This window comes from Propithecus coquereli, unplaced genomic scaffold, assembly GCF_000956105.1.
Source record: "Propithecus coquereli isolate 6110/MARCELLA unplaced genomic scaffold, Pcoq_1.0 Scaffold215, whole genome shotgun sequence".
NCBI lineage: Eukaryota > Metazoa > Chordata > Mammalia > Primates > Indriidae > Propithecus > Propithecus coquereli.
In genome coordinates this window covers 774,111-799,882 of record NW_012146634.1, presented here as the reverse complement: position 1 = coordinate 799,882, position 25,772 = coordinate 774,111, and the positions used below count along the sequence as shown (strand labels likewise).

The window sequence follows — 25,772 nt, the reverse complement described above, 5'->3', positions numbered from 1 at the left end:
CCCTCCCCCCGCGGGCCCGTCTCCCCGCCCTCTTACCTGCTCTTCCTTCCCGACCGGTCTGTGACCCCCACCATTCATCAGTGCCACAGCCGGGCTCTGTGGGGAGAAAGTTCCACAGTCTCTCCTCGAAACCTCCCAATGGCCTGTGAAACCGGGTCTATGACTGTTGCCACGCTAGAGATGACACAGGCCCAGAGGGTTTGAGTAACTGCCCCGAGGTCGGAGAACCGAAGCGTCAGGCCGGGACCGGCATCCAAACACATCCGCGTCCACAGCCCGGGCTCCGAGGCGCCGGCCGCCGGGCGCCTTCCCGGGTCCGAGCGGCCCCGTCTCCATTCAAACGCTGCCCGGTCCCTCCTCTCCAGTCGCTTCCCGGCTCCTCGGCGCGCCCGTCGCCCCCCACACCTCAGGGTCAGGCCTCCTGGCGGCTTTTTCTTTTTTTCAGTCAGAAACTGAGGGGCGAGCCCGACGTTTGTGCCGGGACGCACGCAGGTCGCCGCGAAGTCCCCGGGAGACGCGCGGCAGGAGAGCACGGCGGTGCACGCGGCTGTGTGGTCCCCGTGTGGCCCCGCGACCCGGGCTCGCGCCTTCGTTTGGGGGCGGGGGCGGCGGCCCGGAGGGCCGACTCCGCCCCCGGTGCGCAGGGTCCGGCCCCGGGAGTTAAAAGGCAGCGGCGCGGGCTCCCTTCAACCCAGTCGGGCGAGCCCCGCAGCCGGGGGCCGCGTGGTGCCGAGAGCGCAGCTCCGACCCCCGCCCTCCGCGTCACACACGCGCTCGGCGCCGCGAGCCGCGCACGTAACGGTTAGTTGGGTCATGGCTGGCGGCGCCCGGCGCTGACCCCGCGATGCCCTTGCTGCTGTGGTGGGGTCAGAGGGACCTACCTCGCGGGTGGGGGGACCTCGTCTCTTCTCCCGACCGAGGACTTCGTGGCCGCGGGCAGCCGCGTGGCCCCAACGCGCAGCGTTGTTGAAGGAGGTGCGGCCAGGGCTCGGGGCCCTGGCTGGGGAGAGAGAGGAATGCGGTCGGGTGACCTGGCGCAAGCCCTTCATCCCGACCGGAGATGCTTTTGATCTGGCAGGAGAGTGACTGGCCTGTGAAATCAAATGGGCTTGATCAACCTCGTGCCTTTCGGGCGCTCTTCGGGGCCTACTCCTGGGGGAGGTGATTTGGAGCGAGGGTGTTTTTTGTTTTGTTTTTTGGCGTCATGACATGCTACCCATTGTTAGGGTGGAAATGCTAGTAGGTGCTCATGGCGCGGGTGGAGAGATTTCTCACGCAGTAAATAAAAGTAAAAAGTTTATTTTATCTTTAGAGGAGAGAGAGAGAGGGAGAGAGAGAGGAAGAGAAAGAAAGAGAGCAGGGAGATGGTGCGGCATCCCAAAGAAAGAGAAGGGGGTGCCATCAGCGAGGCCAAGTGACTCGCTGATTTTAAGGGGAATGATTTTAAGGGGAACGAAGAGAAAAAATAGTGATGGCTGTCAGTTGATAACAAAAGCGACCAGGAGGTGCGTAACAAAAACTGCAAGGATGTCAAAGTCCAAAACTTGGTTTCCTGCCTTTCCTTGGAGAAGGGATTCTCACAGGAGATGTGACTCTGTCCTCAAGATACGGTTGGGGCTGTAGCTCGTTCTGCTGTTTACGCAGGAACTCTGTAAAAGCAGATTCTCAAAAAAACAATTTCGAAAGAGATTTACATCTCTTTTCCGTCCATTCAGCTTTCTTTAGAAGTTGTGCAAAACAGAACTACTGCAGGGTACCTGTTAGAGAACTCATAGGATTGATCTTTAACTGCTACTGGGGAAATCATGGGATTAGGTATTTTCCTGTTATTTTGCAAGGCCACCCCTTTCAAGTATTTAAATATTCTTTGATAAGTTTCACCTGTAAGTGTATATTGAGGTAACAAAACTTCCCTTTTTTATACTTTAGTGTCCAAAAAATGCCTTCTAAAACAACTTTGTAAATAACCATTTATCTGTGCTTAGTGTTAAGTAATGCTATGCTAGACAAACAATACTCAGTTTATTCGTGTTTTGTGGATCGTCAAGTATTCTACAAAAACAAAACTTTGTTCCTTCTTTGAGGTTTGGGCTCAGATATAGCAGTAATAATGTTCAGATTCATTTATGGAATATTAAGCACCTATGTATATAGGGAAGCACTAAGGGGAGACAAATTTGAGTCTCAAATTTGAGATGAGAACTTTCATAATGAAGAATAAAGCTTTGAAATAAAACGTTTGTATGTCGTCCTAATCATCAAAACCTATGAGATATTTTTCATAAAAGTAACTATAAACCATCAAACTTAAGAAACTTAATTATAAAACTAATAGTGTTAAATATTTCTGTGAGTAGTTCGGTTCATATTTTTTTTTCCAAAAAAAGGAAAACCCTTTTTCTCTGTCGGCTCCGTCTTTATGACTACTTATTTTCCCAACTAGGTCTCAGAGAACTGGGTGTGAAGTGAATACTAGCAGTGGTACCCATTTCTGTTCAAAAGCACTAACGTAAATGACCATAACCTTAACACTATACTTGTTTGTTATTTTAAACAAGCCAGTACGTTTCTGCTTCAAACCCTGGAACAAAGTCACGCATATGTTAATAAATTGAAATAGTATATATAGGTTTTGATTTGGGAATATACTTTTTTTTTTTTTTTTTGAGACAGAGTCTCACTGTGTTGCCCCGGCTAGAGTGCCGTGGCGTCAGCCTAGCTCACAGCAACCTCAAACTCCTGGGCTCAAGCGATCCTCCTGCCTCAGCCTCCTGGGTAGCTGGGACTACAGGCATGCGCCACCATGCCCGGCTAATTTTTTCCATATATTTTTAGTTGTCCAGATAATTTCTTTCTATTTTTAGTAGAGACGGGGTCTCGCTCTTGCTCAGGCTGGTTTCGAACTCCTGAGCTGAAACAATCCGCCCGCCTCAGCCTCCCAGAGAGCTAGGATTACAGGCGTGAGCCACCGCGCTGGGCCTGGGGAATATACTTTTTATTGCTGCAGAAATCAATGTTTATAGATTATATTCTAGAATATAATCTGTGAGTTCTGCCAAGCAAAACTTTCCTGTATAGTGTTAAGGTCTTTGAAGCACATGGTCTCTAGCTTCCCTTTCTTCATTATGACTTCATATTCTTTTGTCCATTTTTAAAATGTGGAAAAAAAAGGTCTGCATTTAAAAATTCATGCCAGAGTAAGAAATTGCAAGTAACAAAAACAGCAATTTGCCAATGTGGCAGAATTGTGTTCAGTCCGTGTCTGGGTTTTGAATTTTATTTCCCATAATTCTTTTGGATGCTCTTATTTCATTCACTTTTTTTTCCGGAGACTAAACCCTAGCAATTTTAAATATAATTCTGACACTGTAGAATAAGGTTTCAATACAACAAAATATTACCTAATAAGACTGTGATTATATAGTTCTTGGTGACCAAAAATTCTGACTTTTTAATAAATTATGATAAATCGTAACTGGCAACTAAGCTCAAAGTTTAATCACATTGAGCATGGGTTGTATTAGCTTTTCCAAGTGAACCTTAATGTATCAAACAGCTCTACCGTGATTAGAGTAAGTTTAAGTGTATGTTCTGAGATGGATTAACTTTCATCATTTTTTGACTCTTAATTCAGAGAAAAACTTATAAATTCCTGCCTTGGACTTTCTATTTAATTTTAGAACCCAGATTGTTTCCTTTCAACTGAGATTGGGGCTTCTATAATTCAAAGGAAAATTTTAGAAATGCACTAGGATAAGTAATCTTCAGTTTCAAATGATGATAAGTTTTCAGGAATTATTTGGCAAATCTTTAATTTCATGTGTACCCTAAATTTAAAATGATCTCTCCTGAGATGAGAATGGGTGTCTCAGGACTTCTTTACCAACTCATCCTACACAAATCCTCTTCTCCCTCCTTATAAAAGAAAGGCTACCTCATACATGATATAAAAACCTTTGGGGAACAATCCAAACAAAGGGAAAAATCTAGAATGAGTAGCTCCAGATAGAGAAATATTAAAGGAGGCAGAACCTTATTTCACCTAGGCAACAAACTTCTGCCTTCTATGCCTGATTGTCTTCTGTCAATCGTAGAATTTGAAAGAGTGATAATAGGAATGTTTATCAACTCACTGCTTTGGATTCAAATGAGATCACATGAGTATATTCCCCAAATCGAAACCAATTAGTGGCCATTTTCTATTAATATAAACAGAATGACCCAAGCATCAAGGTTTTGACAAAGATATATCTAAAGCACATAGAGCACAATATACAATATATGCCAGAAATTATGCCTTTGCAACCATTAAACTTACACATTTCAGTAATCAGTGTGTAAGGAGGGGTTACATATATTCCCAAGTTCTTTTGGGGACAAAATAGTTGAAGACCACAGCCTTGGGAGTCACTTTTACACACACCTAGTTCTCTTCAAAGTGAATCTGAGATGTTAGATTAAGAGAAGATAGAATGGTATATATAAATATCATTTTTATATCATTCGGGTTTTCTTTTTCCTGAAAATGAAGTAATTTTTCATCTTTAAATAAAAGCCTCTCAATGATATTCAGGATACAAGTTTGGTTTAAAAATAGATTTAAATTGATAACAGGTCTTACAATTATTTCAATAAATCAGGCACTCTAGAATACAATGAGGAGGTACAACCGTTATCTAATGATACACTAATAGTCCAAGAGCATAAGATCTTTTTCAAATATAGAAAGAAATTAGCCTCTCTACGATGTTAATCCTTAAGAGTTTATTCTCCTTTATAGACTACAGTATTATTATCAGTTTCATACACTTTTACTTTATAATGAACTCTTACAGGAAGAAATTTCTGGTGGTTTTCCCAGATATATACAACTACATTTTCTGTCGTGCTTACAACATCTGCAAAGTGTGGCACATCCAGATCGAGATTCTTATGATAAAGGGGCTTCATAATTGCTTCTTCCATATACCTTATTGAGGTCTGTCAAATTCATTACCATTCCTGTAACTGCATCAGTCTCTCCATGTACTATCACGACAACTTTATAATCATGCCCATGGACATTTGGATTGTTGGCAGTTCCCAAACAGCTTTAAGTTTTCTTCATTGCTCAGAGATTTGCCCTGCTGGCTAGTGATTGGGCACTGCAGGAGTCAAGGCTGTACGCTGTCACCTGGTGGCGAGTCTTCAGGTACCTCTGGTTCATGGCCTTGGCCAGCACCTCCCTTCACATGTGGCAGGGTGGGGCGGGGCTCATCTAGTATTTTACTCGATTTTTTTTCCTGCCTTCCCACCATGTGAATCTTATAAAAGCCTATACTTGTGAAAGAAAATTAATTTGATAGCTCTATCTAAAAAGATACCAGGCAAAGGATATTATGGGATGTGATACAACTTTCCATAGCAGAAACAGAAACCAAGCTAGAGACCAAGTTCCTGCATCACAACCAGCCAGTGTCAGCAGAAACCTTTATCAAGGATGACTTAGGCTTTGGGAGATTGGGACCCAGTGGCGTTGGGGAGACCTTGAAATGGATCCTACGCCAATCATATCTCTTGCAGGGTAAATAGAAGGTGTATTCTGTATTCTCTCAAGGACTTTACTTATCCTTGTTTACTCCATCAGTGAGTGGGAATGGGTGGAAAATTGTATTTCTAAGAATTTCATGGCATAATCTTACCCCTTCTGTTGAATAATTAAAATAGCAGGAGGGAAATCTCTGAAGGAGATGAATCTGTAATTGTTATCAGGCCCTAGAACAGTGACGGCCTCTTGTTCAGATTTGATTCTTACCAATTTCTGGGTTAGAGTGGCTACTAGAGAAGTTATAAATGTTAGGAAGAGATGTGAGATATACCCCTACCTAGAGTGTTCCTGGGCTTTTTTTCCCACATCACTTTAGAGGACTTAAAACCATTTGATGGTGTTTGGGCTCCTGCAAATAGGGCTATTCCAGTGGAACTTGCTGGCCCTGGTCATATCAGTCCTGTTTCTCTGCCCAGGAGACCTTGGGGAAGTTTGGGGTGAGGCAAGAGCCTCTCAAGGACCTCTTTGGAAGAAGTCTTGAATCTTCTGGAGGAACAGGAACAATCTAAAGAGTTTGCCTAGGCCCCTGGTTTTTGTGGTGGCATTGCCCTGGGGTGTATGTGTGTGTTCATGTGTGTTTTATTGAGTAGATTACAAAATAAATTAACATTTCTTAGATATCTGTGTATATGTGTACACATTATTAGCAGCAACTAGCTATACAAGAGAATTTTTTATATCTTACATTTTTTTTTTTTTCCTTTTTTGAGACAGGGTCTTGCTCTGTCACCTGGGCTAGAGTGCAGCAGCATCATAGCTCACTGCAACCTCAAACTTTGGGGCTGGAGTGATCCTCCTACCTCAGCTGCCAGAGTAACTGGGACTACCAGTGCACGCCACCACACTCAACTAATTTTTCTACTTTTTGTAGAGATGAGGTCTCACTCTTGCCTGGCTGGTCTTAGACTCCTGGCCTCAAGCGGTCCTCCCACCTCAGCCTCCCAAAGTGCTAGGATTACAGGTATGAGCCACCGTGCCCGGCCCAAGGGAGATGGTGACTTGATCTAAGGTGTAATGGCTATGAGAGTGAAGAGGAGACAGGTTCGGGAGCTGTTGAGATTGGTCGGATGTGGGGCATGAGGGCAATGAGATAAGGATGGCACACAGGCTTCTTGTTTGGCCAGTGATTTGAGCTGGAAATACGTGATTGAGTTATCACATAAATGTTAATGAAGCCACTGAAGTAGATGAGATCTGAGTGCATAGAGTGTTAATTTAGGAGGGTGTGTGTGAGGTACATATTTAAGGCCTGCCTAGCATCCACTCTCCATTCTTGCTAGATTACCCTCCTCCTTTATTCATTCATCAAATATTTGTTAAATATTATTACATGCTGTATTAGTCAGGGTTCTCCAGAGAGAACCAATAGGATGGATAGATAGATGAGAGGGGGTTTCTTAGGAGAATTGTCTCATGCAATTATGGAGGCTGAGGAGTCCCAGGACAGATCATCCGTAGGCCGGGGACCCTGGGATGCCAGTAGTCTGGCTCAGTGCAAGTCTCACATCCTCAGAACCAGGGAAGCTGATGGTATAATTCTGAGTCTGAGGCAAAGGCTTGAGAACCTGGGGGGTACAACTGGTATAAGTCCTGGAGCCCAAAGGCTATAGAGCCTAGAGTTCTGATATGCCAGGGCAGGAGAAGAGCGTCCCAGCTATAGGAGAGAGAGGGAGAGGAAATTACCTTTCCTCTGCCTTTTTTTTTATCTGGGTCCCCAGCTGATTGGATGGTGCTGCCCACACTGAGGGTGACTCTTCCCCACTCAGTCCGCTGACTCACATGCCAATCTCCTCTGGAAACAGTCTCACAGACATTGGTTCTGTAGGTATCCCTTAATCCAGTCGGGTTGACACCTAAAATTAACCATCACACATGCCAAAGGGCTAGGGATAAAGCATTATAAAAAAGGCCCTGTTTTAATGCAGCTTATTTTTTGGTGAGGGGAGACTGACAACAGCAAGAGGCAACATAGTCTAGGGCACAAGAGCACAGACCATTCTAATTAGGTTTGAATCCCAGCTTCACCACATCCTGAGAAAGGTTAAAGTTATTTAACCTTTCTATTCCTCAATTTTCCCAACTGTATTTTGGCAATAGTAATAGTTCTTTATAGGGTTGTTAAGAACATTAAATGAGTTAATCAAGTAGAGTGCTTAATCCAATGCCTGCCTCATAGAAAGCACTATGTGAGTGTTTACTCTTATTTAGATAGTCTTTCAGATAGATGCTATGGAGAAAAATAAAGCAACGTAAGGAGTGGGAAGTGAGAAGTTGCCATTTGATCTAGGATGGTCCAGAAAAGCCTCACTGATATGTTAACATTTGATTTGAAGTGATATCTGGGTAAACAAAAATTCCAGGTAGAGATAACAGAGGGTTCAGAAACCCTAAAAAGCATGCTTGACATCCTCAAAACATTGTAAGAATGTCAGTATAGCATGAGCCGGGAGGGACAAAGGTAGGAGATGGAAGTCAGGGCAAATCATGGAGAGCCTTCGGAGCATTTTAAAACTTTGGTTTTCCATTCTATCCACTCTGTGACTAGACCCACACTTTAAGAGTAGGCATATGAATTAGATCCTGCCAATCAAAGCTTACACAGTGATTAGCCTAGATTGAACCAAGTACTTAAGGCTAATTCTGTTGCCAGAATGAACATTCTGTTGCCTGGAAAGAACCTGGGATTGTTACAGGAGAATGCGTAAGCTTGGAGTTACTAGTGTGTCTTGCCTCAGTGAATTGAGGTGCTGCCTGAAAGTGAAACCAATAAATAGGGAAATATCCCTGACGGCATCATTTGGTCATTGCATCCAACTGTGTCTGAAGCCAGAGCCCGCACTTTAGATTTCTTAGTTACATGAGCCCAAAGCATTTTCTTTTATTCAAGTCAGGTCAACTTATGTTTTTGATCACTTGCCAATCTCATTAATACTAAATAGGCTAAGAAATGGAGTCACTGAATCAAAATGAAAAAGAGTAAAGAGCCGGCATGAAAGGAAGAAAATCCAGAGAAAAGTCAAGGAAAGAACATTTAAGAACACATTTTCAACAATTTGAACACTGAATAAATGATGAATGAATGTTAAGGATACAAGAAGCTTATGAAAGTATCCAGCATAAAATAGGTAATTAAGAAATAGTATCTAGTGGTATGGAATGAAATACTACTTACCCTTAAAAAAGAAGGAAATCCTGTCATTTGTGACGACATGGATGAAGCTGGAGGACATTATGTTAAGTAAAATAAGCACGGAAAGACAAATCCTGCATGATCTCACTTACATGTGGAATCTAAAAACTGTCCAACAAATAGGGAATAGAATGGTGGTTACTAGAGGCAGCGGGATGGGGAAGGGGAGAATAGGGAGATAGGATATAAAATTTCAATTAAACAGGAAGAATAAGTTCAAGAGATCTATTGTACAACATGATGACTAGTTGTTATTAACATGTAGTTAATAACAAACAACATGTTATATAGTTAAGAATTGCTAAGAGAATAGATTGTAAATGTTCTCACCCCAAAATAAGTATGTAAGGTAACACATATATTAATCAGCTTGACTTAGCTATTCCACAATGTATACATATACCAAAACATCATGTTATAATGAATAAATATATACAATATTTACATATTGCATATAAATATATATTTACATAAATATATACAATTTTTATCAATTTAAAAAAACCCTAAAGAATGTCAAAAATTTTAAATGGTGGAATACGGTCCTCTGAAAATCTCTTTCTTGAAAAAACAATGAGAACATTGGCAAAAATTATCAAAATCAAAGGCTTGCAACAATCCAAAGAGAATGTATTCAAGAAATACAGCTGAAATCTCAGTAAGAACAGAGAAGTATGTGGTGTTTTAACAAAATAAAGGAGAGATTAAGACATTCTCAGATACACAAAAACAGAATTTGTTGCCAGCAAACCTGCCCTCCAAGAAATATGAAAGAATGTCTTTCAGCCTGAAATGAAAGGACACTAAACAGTAACACAAATTCACATGATGAAATAAAGAACAGCAAAGGCAACTACATAGGTAAATATAAAAGTATCAATGCATTTTTTTTGTTTGAAAATAGTTCATCTTTTTTCCCTCTTATCTGATTTAAAAGACAACTACATAAATTAATAATTATAAAACTTGGGCTTATATAAAGATGTAATATATATGACAATAATAGCATTAAAAAGGAGAGCTGTATAGGAGCAAAATTTTTGTATACTATTGAAATCAAGTTGGTATTAATCCAACTTAATTAGATTATCTTAAATTACGGTGTTAATTGTAATCCTCAGAGCAACCACGAAGAAAATAACCCAGAAAATAAAAGAAATACCAAGGGAATTAAAAGCACGCACTAAAAAAATCTACTTAATGCAAAGGAAGGCAGTAATGGAGGAACAGAAAAACAAAAAAGACATAAGACATATAGGAAATAAATAGCAAAATGGCAGACTTAAATCCTACCTCATCAATTACATTAAATGTAAATTTTTTTTTTTTTTTTTTTTGAGACAGAGTCTCACTCTGTTGCCCTGGCTAGAGTGAGTGCCTTGGCGTTAGCCTGGCTCACAGAAACCTCAAACTCCTGGGCTCAAGCGATCCTACTGCCTCAGCCTCCCGAGTAGCTGGGACTACGGGCATGCGCCACCATGCTCACCTAATTTTTTCTATATATTTTTAGTTGTTCAGATAATTTCTTTCTATTTTTTTTAATAGAGACAGGGTCTCGCTCTTGCTCAGGCTAGTCTTGAACTCCTGAGCTCCAACGATCCTCCCGCCTCGGCCTCCCAGAATGCTAGGATTACAGGCGTGAGCCACCACGCCCGGCCATTAAATGTAAATTGATTAAACACTTCAATTAAAGGCAGTGGTTGACAGAATGGATTTTTAAAAATGATTCAACTATATACTGTCTGCAAGAGAAAACACTTTAGATTCAAAGACACAAATAGGCTTAAAGTAAATGGCTGAAAAAGATATACCACACAAATAGTAGCCAAAAGAGAGCTGGAGTGACTGTGGGGATATCAGGCAAGATAGTCTTTAAGACAAAAAATTTTTTAAGTAGACACAAAATAGTACATTTATGATAAAAAGGCCAATCCTCCAGGAAGATACAACAATTGTAAACATATATGTATACACATATATATATGTGTATATAACATATATATAACATATATATGATTAACAACAGAGCTCCAAAATATATGAAGCAAAAACTGATAGAATTAAATGGAGAAATAGACAATTCAATAATAATAGTTGGAGACTTCAACAAAACTTCAATAAGACACCTAGATGTAAAATCAACAAGGAAACAGAAGACTTGAACAATACTATAGACCAGTGAAATCTAACAAATATCCACAGAACACTTTGTCCAACAATAGCAGAATATAATTTTTTTCCAAGTACATATGGACTATTTTCCAAGATAGAGCATATGTTAGACCATAAAATTAGCTCTAATAAATTTAAAATGATGGAATTATGTTCTCTGACCAAAATGGAATGAAATTAGAAATCAACAGGGGGGAAATTAATAAATACATGAAAATTAACATGTTCCTAAATAAATAGTTCAAAGAAGAAATCATAAGAGACATTAGCACATTGAGATAAATGAAAACAAAAACACAAAATCCAAAATAATTATGGGATACAGCTCCAAAAAAGTTCTTAGAGGGAAATTTATAGCTGTATATGTCTATATTTAAAAAGTGAAAAATTTCAAATCAATAACTGAATGTTTCCCCTTAAGAAACTAGAAAAAGATTAATGCAAAGCAAACAAAAGGAAGGAAATAATAAAGATTAGAGTGAAAATTATTGAACTAGAAAGTACAAAAACAATTGTCAATGAAATCAAAAGTCGATTCTTTGAAAAGACTGACAAAATTGACACTTTTAGCTGGACTAACGAAGAAAAAAAAGTCTCAAATTACTAAAATTATAAATGAAAGAGGAGACATTGTGTATATTGAAGAATTAACCTGACCTTTGCCTTTGGCTACTGGAATGTGATCTTTAGGCCTCTGGAATGTCCTGCCTAGTAGGAGTGTCTGTGTTTGCCTGGGGACTTTGACCATGTATCATTTCTGATCTCCACAGGAACTATCGGCTAAGGGTATTATTAGCCCGTCCTCCAGGAAGGGCTGGAGAGTAAAGGTCAGCCATGTGGACACTATGTGATCTAGCTCTAATAAAAACTCTGGACACCAAAGGTTCAGGTGAGCTTCCCTGGCTCACAATACCCTGTGTGTATTGTCACACATTGTGGCTGGGAGGAAGTAATGCTGTCTGTGACTCCACGGGGATAGGGTGATCAGAAGCTCTGCATTTGGACCTCTCCCAGACTTTGCCCTATATGTTTTCTTTCTTTGGATAATTTTAACCTGTATCCTTTCCCTGTAATCAGAAGTGTAATAGCTTTCAGTGAGATCTATGAGTCCCTCTATTGAATTATCAAACCTGAAGGTGGTTTTGGGAACCCTCTCAAACTTGCAAACTTGATGTCAGAAGTGAGGGTGTTTCCTATAACTGTACAGTCGGTTAAATTCGTTATACATTACTACTGAGCTTACAGAAATAAAAAGGGTCATAAGGAGATATTATCAACATTTGTATTACAACAAATTAGATAATCTAGATGAAATTGAAACATTTCCAGAAAGGCACTACCAAACTGACACGAGTAGATATAGACAATTTGAACATACCTATAGCAAGTAAAGATATTGAAGTAATCATTAAAAACCTATCCACAAAGAAACTGTAAGCCCAGACGCCTGCCCTGGTGAATTCTAAAAAACATTTAAAGAAGAATTAATACCAATCCTTCACAAGCTCTTTCAAAAAAAAGAAGAGCCGGGAATACTTCCCAACTTGTTCTAATGCAGTATTACCCTGATTCATAATCAAAGATAACACAAGAAAAAGAAACTACAGACCCATATCTCTTACATAGATGCAAAAATCCTCAACAAAATACAATCGAATTGAATCCAGAAACATATAAAATGAGTTATACACCATGACAAACTGGGATTTATCTCAGGAATGCAAGGAATTTATATGTTTCAACATGAAAAATCAATGTACCAAACCGTATTAATAGAACATAGGCCAAAACCACATGATCATCTTAATAGACACACAAAACATTTGACAAAATCCAACACCCTTTCCTGATTTAAAAAACACTCAATGACTAGGAATAGATGAAAAACATCCCAAACCTAATGAAGGGTGTGATACTATGCATGTTTTTGGCCATGGTTCCTGGCTCATAACTCTTAGCTCTTGTTAGTCTTCTGTTATATTGTTAGGGCACTTTAGGGCCTTCAAAGCAGGCCTCAGAAAACAGAATCTCTGTCTCTGACCTTCTTCTCTCCTTTCACCAGTCCCATCTTCCCCTGCCTTTCTAATTATGGGTAATAGACCTTCCTTTCAGAAGGGGTCCTGCCCTTTCCCTGGAGGAAAGCGTGCCGCACAAAGAGTCCAAGAAGAATCTGAACAGACAGGCCTTGCTGGGTTTCCCTACTCAGTCTGTTAGTATTAGATTATACCCTTTTTGTCCAGTCACATTTCTACACAGTTGTCAATCGTGATCCAAGGATGCCGTGGTCACCTGACCGAGTTAATGAAGTTAAATTTGTGGGAAAGTACATGGCATAAACATTTTTTATGAGAATTTCAGCTGGAAGATGAGCAGAACAGTTGTCAAGGAATAAGAAAATCTTGCAGTCTTCATACAGTCCAGCTTCCCTGCAGTGAGCACAAGCTGCTGGTATAAAATGTTTGTGAAACCAATCAGAAAAGATGTCTCTGGTGATCCATGCCTTTTTGTTAGCATGATATAGGACTGGAAAATATTCGCTCCTTGAAAACAGCTAGGATGCAAGGTTTTACCCATCACAGCAAGTTTGTACTTACGTGTGCCTACTACATCCCAGCACAGTTATCCTGTCCTTGGCACCCTTAATTCCTGTAAGGGCTATCTCTCAGCTGCAGTCAGGGTCTTTCTGGGCAATAACACCAAAACAGTGATGTTTCATCAGCATTATGGACTTTTTCTGGTGTCACATTTTCATTAATGATCACCTTAGCAAACTCATCAATGAATTTCTCCACTAGTTTGTGATCAGCAGATACTTTATCACTACAAATCTTTAAAATTTAATGCAATGTCTCTTCTTAAATTTCAGCAACTAGCCTGTTGAATATTCACAATTCCCTTCAATTTTCAGTTCATCATGATCTTTGCTTGTTTCGTGATCAGCAAATGATTAATTGGCATGTGTTCACTGTGATGCTGACAGATCTACTCTTTTAATACACTACTGAGGTCTTCATTTCTAGCTTTATGCAGTGTTTTTCTATTTCTCATTAACTTCTATTCATCACTTTCAACATGGAACTTCAACAGTTTATCCTTCTGTTTCTTCAGGCTATATATGGTGTCGTTCCAACAGCGTACTTTTTGTAACATGTTTCACACACCGCTGTTCAATTTCTGCACCAGCTTGACTTTCTTTGCTATAGATAAACATAAATGCTTCCTCTTTTTCTTATTACTGTTACGCGTAGGGGTATCTGCAGGCCTTTTGGACATTTTCAACATTATCTTTATACCATAGAGCAGAGAATAAGCAAAAACATGCAATGAGTAATGCATGTAGGTCTTGGCCCCATGTGGGGCATCACGGGGAACTTGCTGTTGGCCTGCACGCGTGCCACTTTATTACTCTTTGTGGATGTGCTTGTGTGGGGGAGCCTGAGCATGCATGGAAAAGATATATTGCAGCTGAAGTGCTAGCAGGGTCTTTTTTCCTTTGGAGATACTGAATAAACTGTGCACAGTTTGAGTGCGACCCATCACTTGGGGTCCAGGGTGAAATTTTTCACTTATGGCATCATGTCGGCATTCAAAGTTTTGGATTTTTAGAGCATTTCAGATTTTGGATTTTTGGATTGGGGATACTAAACCTGAAAATGACCACTAAGCACACAAAAAAGATGCTCACCATCATTAGTGATCAGAGAAATGAGAATCAAAATAACAATATGTTACCACTTCATACAAACTAGAATGATTAAACATAAAAAAGATTAACAAATGTTGACAAGGATGGAGAAAAATTGGAACCCTCATCCGTTGCTGGTGGAGTTGTAAAATGGTGCAGCCACTTTGGAAAACAGTTTGGCAGTTCCTCAAAATGTTTGACAGAGTTACCATATGATCCCGCATTTCTACTGCTGGGTATATGCACAAGAGAATTGGAAACTTATGTCCACAGAAAAACTCATACACAAATTTAGTGGCATTATTCATAATAGGACAAAAGTAGAGAGAACTCAAATGCCCATCAAGTGATGAAAAGGTAACCAAAATGTGGTGTTATCTATAAAGTGAGTATTATTCAGCAATAAAAAGGAATGCTAATATATGCCACAACATGGATGAATCCTGAAAACATTATACTAAGTAAAAGAAGTCAGTCACAAAAGATTACATATTATATGATTCCATTTATATGAAATGTCCAGACTAGCAAATTCACAGAAATGGAAAGTAAATAGGTGGTTGCCAGAGGCTGGGGTGAGGGAGAAATGGGGTAACTGCTAATCGGTATGGGGTTTCTTTTTGTAGTGATTAAAATGCACTGAAATTAGATAATGGTCATAGTTGTATTAATACAATTGTGTGACTATACTAAAAGCCATTGAGGTGTATACTTTAAAAGAGTGAATTTTATGATAGGTGAATTACATATCACTAAAGCTGTTATTTAAACAAATTAATTGTGTCTACTCACCAGCAACTAACAGAAAATGATTTTTTTAAATTACCCATTTACAAGACTAAGAAAAAATACCTTGAAATAAATCTAACAAAAGTTGTGCAAACCCTAAGAGTTTTGTAAACTTTTAGAGTTTTCTTTCTATTACTACAAGATCACTTTCTCATTTATATTTGAAGTGTTTAGATTGGTTAGCAGGTGAGCTATTTAAAAGTTGCCTTCTATGGATAGGAAGCTAGGATTTATACGCTAAGCAGTATAATAGTAAAAAATGAGATTGTTTGACATATACAGTGTTAATAATGTAATACACCACTCCAGGTGGCCAGAAATGATCATGGCAACATAGTGGTGCAAGGTTAATTTGGACATAAAATTGAAGTTGGCTTAAGTAAATCAAAGAGGAAAGGGTAATTTCTGTAAAGTAGACTAGTAAACCTGTTCCCAACCTCTCCCACCTGCTCCTAATTCGTAATCTTACAATATATTTTCTTTTCTAACTCTGCTCTTCACTGGTACTGGGTGACTTAAGAAGAAAAGGGGAATCTTTGATTTAAATCTACCAGGTTCTGCTGGTTCATTTTAAAGATTTTAACTATACTGGTCAGCTATTATTTAGGAATCTTTCTAGTCACAGAAAAAAAGTACCTTAAATCCAAGCAGCTAGATGAAAGGCAAACGTTATTGAGATAACTTTTCAGTCCATTAGATGAGAATCTTATATTTGGAGTAATCTTTTATTTTGTAAATTGCTATATGTCCAGTGTGTTATGGATGTCACTATATGCTTCCTAACATTTTAAAATTAACCTATAAATACTAGAGGAAGTAAAAACTAGATAAGTGTTGCAGTATATATTTTGGGAAAGGAGAGAAATTATAAGGGAAATACTAAATTGTGAAACTTATAAGGTGTGTATCATGTGACTTTTGCAAGCAGTTAAGTCAAATGAGTCATTTGATTATCTTTGGTATTATAGAAAATTACTGTTATCAATTATTGAAACAAGTATGCTTATGAATTTGAAGAAAAAATACTACATTCCTTGAAAAGAATTTTATTGTACAGTTCAAGTGTTGGAGAGTTTTTAACTTGAAGCCTCTAAAAGTTATGGACAATACCATGACTCTCAGGCTGTTTTTCAACTATATTGATGGAAGACAAGTAACACTGAGAAACAATTCAGGTATTTGTAACATAGTGTTAGGGGTTTTGTGGGAGTGCTTTGTTATTGACCTATTTGATTTGTACTATTTTAATTTTATATCCTTCAGATATTTGGATTTGAACTACATTTTGGAATTCATCTTTACTTACAATGTCACCATCAAATGAAGGTCCAGCGGAATATGCACCCCCAGATGGTGGCTGGGGGTGGGCAGTGGCAATCGGAGCTTTCATTTCTATCGGATTCTCTTGTGCATTTGGCAAATCTATTTCTGTATTTTACAAAGAAATTGAAGATACATTTAATACCAACACCAGTGAAGTGTCATGGCTATCCTCTATCATGTTCGCTGTTATGTATGGTGGAGGTGAGTACCCACTTAGGCCTGCTCTTTTAACTTCCAAAAGCTCTATATTAGATACTTTTTGTTCTTGATGACTTTATTAGTGAGGTATTTGACATGTTAGTTCTTGAAGCTATGTTTTTCATAGCTTCTATCAATGAAAGCTACATGGCAACTGTGTGCTCTGTTTAGTCAATTAAAATATTATAAACAGGTATCATAAAGGATAACATAAAAATGTGTTTTCTGTTTGTTGCTAGTGTATAGAAAGGCAATTGATTTTTGTATTTTATTGTGTATCCTGCAACCTTGATAAACTCTTTATTATTGCCAATAGTTTATTGGTAGATTATGTCAAAATTTGTAGATGTATAAAACTGTCTTCTGCAAATACTGATAGTTTGGTTTCTTCCTTTCCTTATACCTTATTTTCCTGTCTTACTGCACTGGCTTGGACATCCAGTATAATGTTGAAGAAAAGTGGTAATGGTAGGCATTCTTATTTTGTAGTTTTGTTTTGATTTTGTTGTTGTTGTCTTTTATGAGAAACAAAACACACTTAAGCTAGTTTGTAAATATGTTCTTATGTCAGAAGTTTGATCAGATTTGTTCATACATCTTGTCATATTCATGGGTCTCCACTCCAGATGCCCATCTGAAAAATGTAAAACAGAGCAAACTTGCTGCACTTATGTTGCTAATATTCTAAATACATGAAGAACCCTAGAAACACTTATAATCAGAGCATTTGTAGCCTGGTCTGTCTTAAAAAAGATAAAGATCTTTTATACTTTAGTTAAAATCCATCCAGTATGTTCCAGATGTATACATGTAAACTCAATGCTGTTTTTTTCCATTACATAAACTTATGACTCTGAAATGATAGAAAGCAACATTCCTTACTACTGCCTTTTGCTTCATCTGTTTATTTTGGGGGTTGGGGGATTTTTGTCTTGACACCCTTTCTTGTCAGTAATGAGGGGTATGGGTGTGAGGAGTAGGCTTCTGCTCTGTATTACTAAGTTGTTTGTTCTCTCCTAGGTCCTATCAGCAGTATCCTGGTGAATAAATATGGCAGTCGTCCAGTCATAATTGTTGGTGGCTGCTTGTCAGGCTGTGGCTTGATTGTGGCTTCTTTCTGTAACACTATACAGGAGCTTTACTTGTGTATTGGAGTCGTTGGAGGTGAGTTGCTAGTGATACAATTTCAAGTGTTAATTTTTTTGTGGAATATTTATAGCAGTCATCTGCCAAGTCTTTTGAGAAATTAAATTTCTTCATTAGAAAGGTATTGTATTGTTATTTTTAAGAGCTGTAGATATGTTAATTTAAGAGTACTAGAAAGGCAAGCTTTTTTTTTTTTTTTTTTTTTGGACAGAGTCTTACTCTGTTGCCCCGGCTATGACTGCATCATAGCTCACTACAACCTCAAAGTCCTGGGCTCAAGTGATCCTCCTGCCTCAGCCTCCCAAGTAGCTATGACTACAGGCGTGCTACCATGACCTGCTGATTTTTTATTTTTAGTAGAAATGGGGTCTTGCTCTTGCTCAGGCTGGTCTTGAACTCCTGAGCTCAAGTGATCCTCCTGCCTCAGCCTCCCAGAGTGCTAAGATTCTAGGCGTGAGCCACCACACCCAGCAACAGCAAGCTTTTAAAGAAAGTTCTGGAACTTAATCAGTGATTATGGGGCTGGTCTGAGTGCAGTGATATTTACAACTAATTGATCACAACCAGTTACAGATTTCCTTGTCTCTTCTTCACTCTTACTGCTTCACTTGACTAGCCTTAAAGAAAAAAAACTGATTATTGTTTGTTGAATGAATAAGTTGAAAGAAAGACTTTCTTTTCTTTCGTTGGTCTTTTTTTTTTTTTTTTTTGAGGCAGAGTCTCACTGTGTTGCCTGGGCTAGAGTGCCGTGGCGTCGTCCTAGCTCACAGCAACCTCAAATTCCTGGGCTCAAGTGATCCTACTGCCTCAGCCTCCCGAGTAGCTGGGACTACAGGCATGTGCCACCATGCCCGGCTAATTTTTTTCTATATATTTTTAGTTGTCCGATTAATTTCTTTCTATGTTTAGTAGAGACGGTGTCTCGCTCTTGCTCAGACTGGTCTCGAACTCCTGAGCTCAAACAATCCGCCAGCCTCGGCCTCCCAAAGTGCTAGGATTATAGGCGTGAGCCACCGCGCCCAGCCTCTTTCTTTGGTCTTAAGAAAACTAAAAACAGTGATGGTAATAGATAAAGGATACGTGGCAAGATGTTGAAAGGGTAGTTGTCAGTTGTTCCCATTCATAACAAACCCGTTCACCCAAGAAGAAATTGGAGTAGGCAAGAACATCAGATACAAAGCAGGAATCTTCTGGCAGAGAAGCCAAATACATTTTCAAAGGGTAAAGGGCAGACATGAGAACTCTCCTTCCCCCTTTTAATAGCAAAATTAAGAAAATGATACTGCTAATGAGTATAAAGAACATAGATCACCATTAGCTCTGTAATTCGAAGAAAACCACCATTAATATTTTTATGCTATCTCCACTCACATGTTTTTCTATGCACATACACATAATTATTTTAGAAGAGAAAGATGAGATTATGGATAATGTTTGTAATTAGGGTTTTTAACTTAAGGCATCATGCATAGTTCCCTATCTCAGTAAATATACTTTAACAGCTATTTTTTCCGCTGGATCAACCCATAATTCATTTCACTATTCTCTAGTTGATGGACTTTTAAATTGTTTGTATTTTTTACTATTGATAAACAGTATTTGTATGATAGTGCTACTCTGTCCATCTTTGCGAAAATGATTATTTCCTCCGGATGAATTTTTAGAAGTGCAGTTATGGGGGGAAAAGGTTTTTGATGTGATTAGCCAAATTACTCTTTTAGAAAGGTTATAATAGTTTACAGTCTCATCTGCAGGATATGTGCCAATGCTGATAACAGGTATTATATTTTTGAATCTATATTTTTACTACATTAATTATGTTTTTAAACATTTAAATATTTTAATTCATCTAGAATATTTTAATAACATAAGAAGGAAGGAACATAACTTTATTTGTTCCCACATGGTTATTCAGCCTGTTCATTATTTGATTTATTAGATCATCCAACAAATATTTGTTGAGTTCCTACTCTATGCCAGACACGGTCCCAGTCATGTTCCCAGCACCGTGAGGCTAGAGTCCACATGATAGGCAAGATTCCTGCTCTTTAAACAGACCAATGAATAAATGAATAAATAAGAAAAATACCAGGTAATAATAAATGCTTTGTAAAAACTTAAAACAGAGTTTTGGTGGAGAAGGATTGATAGTCCCTAAAGGAAAGGCCTCTCTGAGCTGGTAACTTTGAGCTGAGATCTGAATAACAGCTCAGAGCAGCCTTTGTGGAAATCTAGGGGAGCAGCTAGTGTAAAGGCAATAAAGTGCTTAGCACATGTGAGAATAGACTGAGATGAGAGCACAAAGGTAAATAAGGGCCAAATAAATCATCGGCTTTCTAGCCCAGGGTGAAAAGTTATGGAGGGGCAGTTATTGGAAAGATCGAAATGGGAGCATCCTAATCTGGTTTCCCAAGGAGGGGAGCAAGAATGGACACCACTTGGGGCTTTATTGAGATAATTACTTGTCCGAGCCCCATTGACTGAAAAATCCATACTTTTCCTACTAACTTAAATGTATCTTTTGGTTCTGTTGCTGGACTTTCTGCCCACGTTCATTGATCAGTTTTTCTATTTTTGAATAAATGCCACATTGTTCTAATTATTGTAGCTGTGCAATGTATTTATATATCTATTAGAGTTGGTCCCACCCTTTAAGTATTCCCTTTCAAATATTTCTATTGTATTTGTTCTCCAGGTGTATTTTATAGTCATTTTACCTCATTTCAAAAATAAAAACATTGACAATTTCATAGAAATTGCATTAAATTGGCTGGGCATAGTGGCTCATAGTTGTAATACTAGCACTCTGGGAGGCTGAAGTGGGAGGATTGCTTGAGGCCAGGAGTTCAAATCCAGCCTGAGCAACATAGTGAGACCCCTGTCTCTGCAAAAAATACAAAAATTAGCCGGGTGTGGTGGTGAGCGCCTGTATTTCCAGCTTCTCAGGAGGCTGATGCAGGAGGCTCACTTGAGCCTAGTAATTTGAGGTTGCAGTGAGCTATGATGATGCATGCTGTACTATGGCCCAGGCAACAGAGAGAGAGAGAGGGAAGGAAGGAAGGAAGGAAGAAAGAAGGAAAGAGAAGGAAAGGAGGAAGGAAGGAAGAAAAGAAAAGGAAAGAAAGAAAGAAAAGAAAAGAAAAGAAATTGCATTAAATTAATGGATTTACTAGGGCACTATTGGCATGTTTGACAATGTTGTGTTTTTACCATCCAGAAATACTTTGGCTTACTCACTGTCTTGCTTTCTGAACTCACAAGATTTATTTTTTCTCCTTTTTGTTTTCAATTTCGTGTTCCTCAGAATAGCTAATACTATGAAACTAAATATAGGATCTTACATTTATTATTGTTTAGTTGCTAGTGTGAAAAGAATTATTTTAATGTTGTATTATAAATCAGGTATTTGCTACCTAGACTTACGTCTATGAGTATTTATTTGTCCACCTAATGATCTACTAATTATAATGGCATCTCTCCTAATGATGATACTTTTGAACTCATTCCATTCAGTTTGTCTAGTTAATAAAAAATATGTTTCTGAAATTTATTATAGTATGTAGTTTTTTTCCCTCCCTCCCAGGTCTTGGGCTTGCCTTCAACTTGAACCCGGCTCTGACCATGATTGGCAAGTATTTCTACAAGAAGCGACCATTGGCAAATGGACTGGCCATGGCAGGAAGCCCTGTGTTCCTCTCTACCCTGGCCCCCCTCAATCAGGCTCTCTTTGATATGTTTGGCTCTAGAGGAAGCTTCCTGATTCTTGGAGGCTGCTTACTAAACTGCTGTGTAGCTGGAGCCCTGATGCGACCAATAGGGCCCAAGCCAAACAACACAGAGAAAGATAGATGTAAAGAATCCCTTCAGGAAACTGGAAAATCTAATGCAAAAACAGGTGCAGGTGATGCAATTGCAGAATTTAATGGAGGAAACCCGAAAGAGGAGAAAGAATCTGTTTTCCAAATAGTTAACAAGTTTCTGGACTTATCCCTGTTCACTCACAGAGGCTTTGTACTGTACCTCTCTGGTAATGTGATACTGTTATTCGGACTGGCTGCACCTTTAATCTTTCTTAGTAGTTATGCCAAGAGTCAGCATTACACTAGTGAGAAAGCTGCCTTCCTGCTTTCTGTTATGTCTTTTGTGGATATTATAGCCAGACCTTCTATGGGACTTGTAGCCAACACAAAGTGGATAAGACCTGGAATTCAGTATTTCTTTGCTGCTTCTGTTATTGCAAATGGAGTGTGTCATATGCTACTACCTTTAGCCACCAGCTACATTGGGTTCTGTGTCTATGCGGGATTCCTTGGATTTGCCTTTGGGTGGTTTGGCTCCGTATTGTTTGAAACACTGATGGACCTCGTCGGACCTCAGAGATTCTCCAGCGCTGTGGGATTGGTGACCATTGTGGAATGCTGTCCTGTCCTCCTGGGGCCACCGCTTTTAGGTATAGTATGTCTCGCTACCTCTGTGGCTCTGTTATCATAAAACAGACATACGAGATTGGGAAGGTGATAGAAAGCAGAGATTAGTGAACAGTTTGGCAAACAGCAAGTCTTTCTCATTTCTGTACCCTCGGTGCTGGCACAGCATAATTGTTCAAATACCTACAGAACTGAATGGAATTGAACCATCAAGCTGAAAGGGGAATCCAAACTATTGCAAACATCAGTATTTCTTAAGATAATTTTTTCTGATCATAAAAATAACATGGTTATTGTAGAAAAATGTTTAATGTACAACTCTGCCTTTAAAGTACTAGTGGTGATTTCATTTTTTCTTTTTTTCTTTGAGACAGTCTTGTTCTGTTGCCCTGGCTAGAGTGCCGTGGCATCAGCCTAGCTCACAACAACCTCAAACTCCTGGGCTCAAGTGGTCCTCCTACCTCAGCCTCCTGAGTAGCTGGGACTACAGGCGCGTGCCACCACGCCGGGCTAAATTTTTAGTAGAGACAGTGTCTCGCTCTTGCTCAGTCTGGTTTCAAACTCCAGACCTCAAGAGATCCTCCTGCCTCAGCCTCCCAGAGTACTAGGATTACAGGTGTGAGCCACTGCGCCTGGCCTCATTTTAATCATGGAACTTATCTCAGTAGTAATATTTAAAATATTATTAATAACAATAGCTCTCAGGTGAAGGGCTCCCAGTATACCAGAGACTGTTCTAACCATTTTATATATCCTGTCATATCTCACAAGTCTACAAGGTAGGACTGTTATTGTCCCACTTTATAAATGAAGAAATAGAGGCTTCTAAAAGTGAAATAACTTGCCCAAGATCACACTGCTAGTAACTAACCATAAAACTTGATGGATTATGTTCTAAGAATACCACATTCTCTATATTTAGAAATTATTCAGCCTGAGCAACATGGCAAGACCCCATCGCTACAAAAAACAAAAAGTTGGCCAAGCATGGTGGCACGCACCTGTAGTCTCAGCTACTTGGGAGGCTGAGGCAGGAGGATTACTTGAGCCCAGGAGTTTGTGGTTGTGGTGAGCTATCATTGTGCCTGGGCAGCAGAGCACTCTAGCCTGGGCAGCAGAGAAAAACCCTGTATCAAAAAAAATATATTATACAAACTACAACAATAATCTGTCCCTCCTCTGGATGTGATTCATGCTTTTGAGATTATGCATTATAAAGTAAGGAAGATCCACTACTGACTTTTCAAAACTTCTCCTCCCAACTACTCCTTGTACCCAGTGAGTTGCCAAGTCCTGTCAATCTTTTTCTAATCTGCCCATTTTTCTCCATTATAACTACCACCGTTATCCAAAGCTCCTGTCTCCTGTTTGGGTTGGTCCTAACTGGTCTACCTGTATCCACTCTAGCTGTTCTTCAATCTCTTTGAAGTCTCCAATTCAGAGCACTTAGAGATTTCTTAAAACTCTCCAGTTGCTCCCCATTGCTCTTAGAGTGAAGATCAAATTCCCTAATGTGGCTTGCAAGGCACTGCATGGCCTGGCCCCACCTGTCTCCCAGCCTCGTTTCCTTCCACTGGCCTTTTGCTCTCTCTGCTTCAGCAACCTGGCCCTTCTTACTTCCCCTCTCACACTGTGCCTCCTCCTACCACTGTGCCTTTGCACTTGCTATTCTGTCTGGATCCTCTTCCCATCCTCTTTCTCCTAGATAACTCCTATCCTCCTGCAAGTTTCAGCATAGTTGACACTTTAAGGGAAGTCTTCCTGACCCCACTTGCTGGTCCCAACCATGTATTGCTAGCTTTCAAAACCCTCCTTGTAGGGGGAGAGGGGACAAGGGCAACATACATAACCTAAACATCTGTATCCCCATAATATGCTCAAAAAAAAAAAACCCCTCCTTGTAGCACTTTCACAGTTTGTGTAGTTATAATATTTGATTAATATCTCTCTTCTCCACTGAACTGTGGATGTTATCTCTCCTGCTCATCCTTATCGTCAGGGTGTAGCACAGCTAGTGCCTGGTATGTGATAGAGGCTCAATAAATATTGCTGAATGGATGATGCCCTGGGCTAGAGAGCCATATGGAATTATATTTGAATTGGTTATATTAAGTCCTATATAAGTGTAGAGTAGGGTTTTCTAAAGTTTATTCTAGGAGATACTAGTTTAATGAGATGCTAATAAATTTTACTGTAACAAGAGTTTCATGGTCAAAACAAAGTTTGGAAGTATCATGTTAAATAGGTTTCTTTACTACCAGACGTCACAAAGCCTTTACGAAAAAATAATGTACCATTTTCCAAATTCATTTGACTTTTGAACCACTAGAGAAGTAACCTGTAGCACAGTAGGTTAAGGATGCAGACTTCACAGTCAGACTTCCTGGATTTAAAGCCAAGGTATTTTACTGACTAGCTTTGTGACCTTGGACAAATTACTTAACGTCTCTGTATTTCAACTTTTACATCTATACAATGCGGATGATGATAGAATCTGCCTGTTTTTAGCATTAAGCACTTAGAATAGTGGTAAGGTATTTATTGCTGTTAGTTAAATTTTTAGCATAGGACAAACGTTTTCAGGAACACTCTTTGGGAAATGCTGATAGAGAAAGAGCATTGGCCTAGGTAACTGGAACAGCTCTGCGGCCTTGGACAAGACTCCTAAACCTCTTTTAGCAGCAGTTTTTTCCATAGTGTATTGATTCTAGGTGATCCTTATGTCTTTTCCAATTCAAATTTGCCAAGGGTTAATTATTTTTAAATTGCTAAAAATAACACAATACTCAAGGATGCTGAAAATTAGTGTGACATTATAAACAAAAGATCAGATAATTTTTAACAATTCCTTTTTATATTCATTTGTCATTTGTGGACTTTTTGAAGATTGGATTGACGTCTTCTCTCTGAGTGGCTCCTTAGGTTTTGTTTGGGAAATGGTATCCTTGTTTACTCTTACCCATGTAACTTTTTTGTTTTTAATGTGTTTAGGTCATCTCAATGACATGTATGGAGACTACAAATACACATACTGGGCAAGTGGCATAATCCTAATTATTTCAGGTATCTATCTCTTCATTGGCATGGGCATCAATTATCGACTTGAGGCAAAAGAACAGAAAGCAGCGGAGAAGCAGAAAAAGGAAGGTAAAGAGGAGGAGCCCAAAGAGGTTACTGAAGCAGCAGGCCGCGGTGGCTGCAGCGTGTAGTCCCAGCCACTCAGGAAGCTGAGGTGGGAGGAATGCTTAAGGCAGC

The 25,772-nt window shown here is 39.3% G+C and overlaps 1 protein-coding gene across 2 annotated transcripts; it reads left to right on the top strand.

The window, feature by feature from the left end:
* The first annotated feature begins 721 nt into the window (after window positions 1-721).
* On the top strand, window positions 722-25,772 carry LOC105810600 (monocarboxylate transporter 1-like). 2 transcript variants are annotated; one of them, XM_012644629.1, is made up of 5 exons: window positions 722-801; window positions 16,687-16,947; window positions 17,965-18,108; window positions 21,674-22,540; window positions 25,509-25,772. In XM_012644629.1, the coding sequence occupies exons 2-5, from the start codon at window positions 16,731-16,733 to the stop codon at window positions 25,724-25,726; spliced, it is 1,446 nt and encodes a 481-aa protein (XP_012500083.1). In that variant the 5' UTR covers window positions 722-801; window positions 16,687-16,730; the 3' UTR covers window positions 25,727-25,772. The 2 variants fall into 2 exon arrangements, with proteins under 2 accessions (XP_012500083.1, XP_012500084.1); XM_012644630.1 differs by lacking the exon at window positions 722-801 and adding an exon at window positions 17,387-17,412 and having other exon boundaries at window positions 16,857-16,947.

What these genes read in the sequence shown, in the direction of transcription:
- LOC105810600 (XM_012644629.1), top strand. Translation starts at nt 16,731, where the DNA reads ATGTCACCATCAAATGAAGGTCCAGCGGAATATGCACCCCCAGATGGT. An exon ending in CGCTGTTATGTATGGTGGAG is followed by an intron (nt 16,948 to 17,964) that starts GTGAGTACCCAC and finishes GTTCTCTCCTAG; the next exon opens with GTCCTATCAGCAGTATCCTG. An exon ending in CCTGGGGCCACCGCTTTTAG is followed by an intron (nt 22,541 to 25,508) that starts GTATAGTATGTC and finishes TAATGTGTTTAG; the next exon opens with GTCATCTCAATGACATGTAT.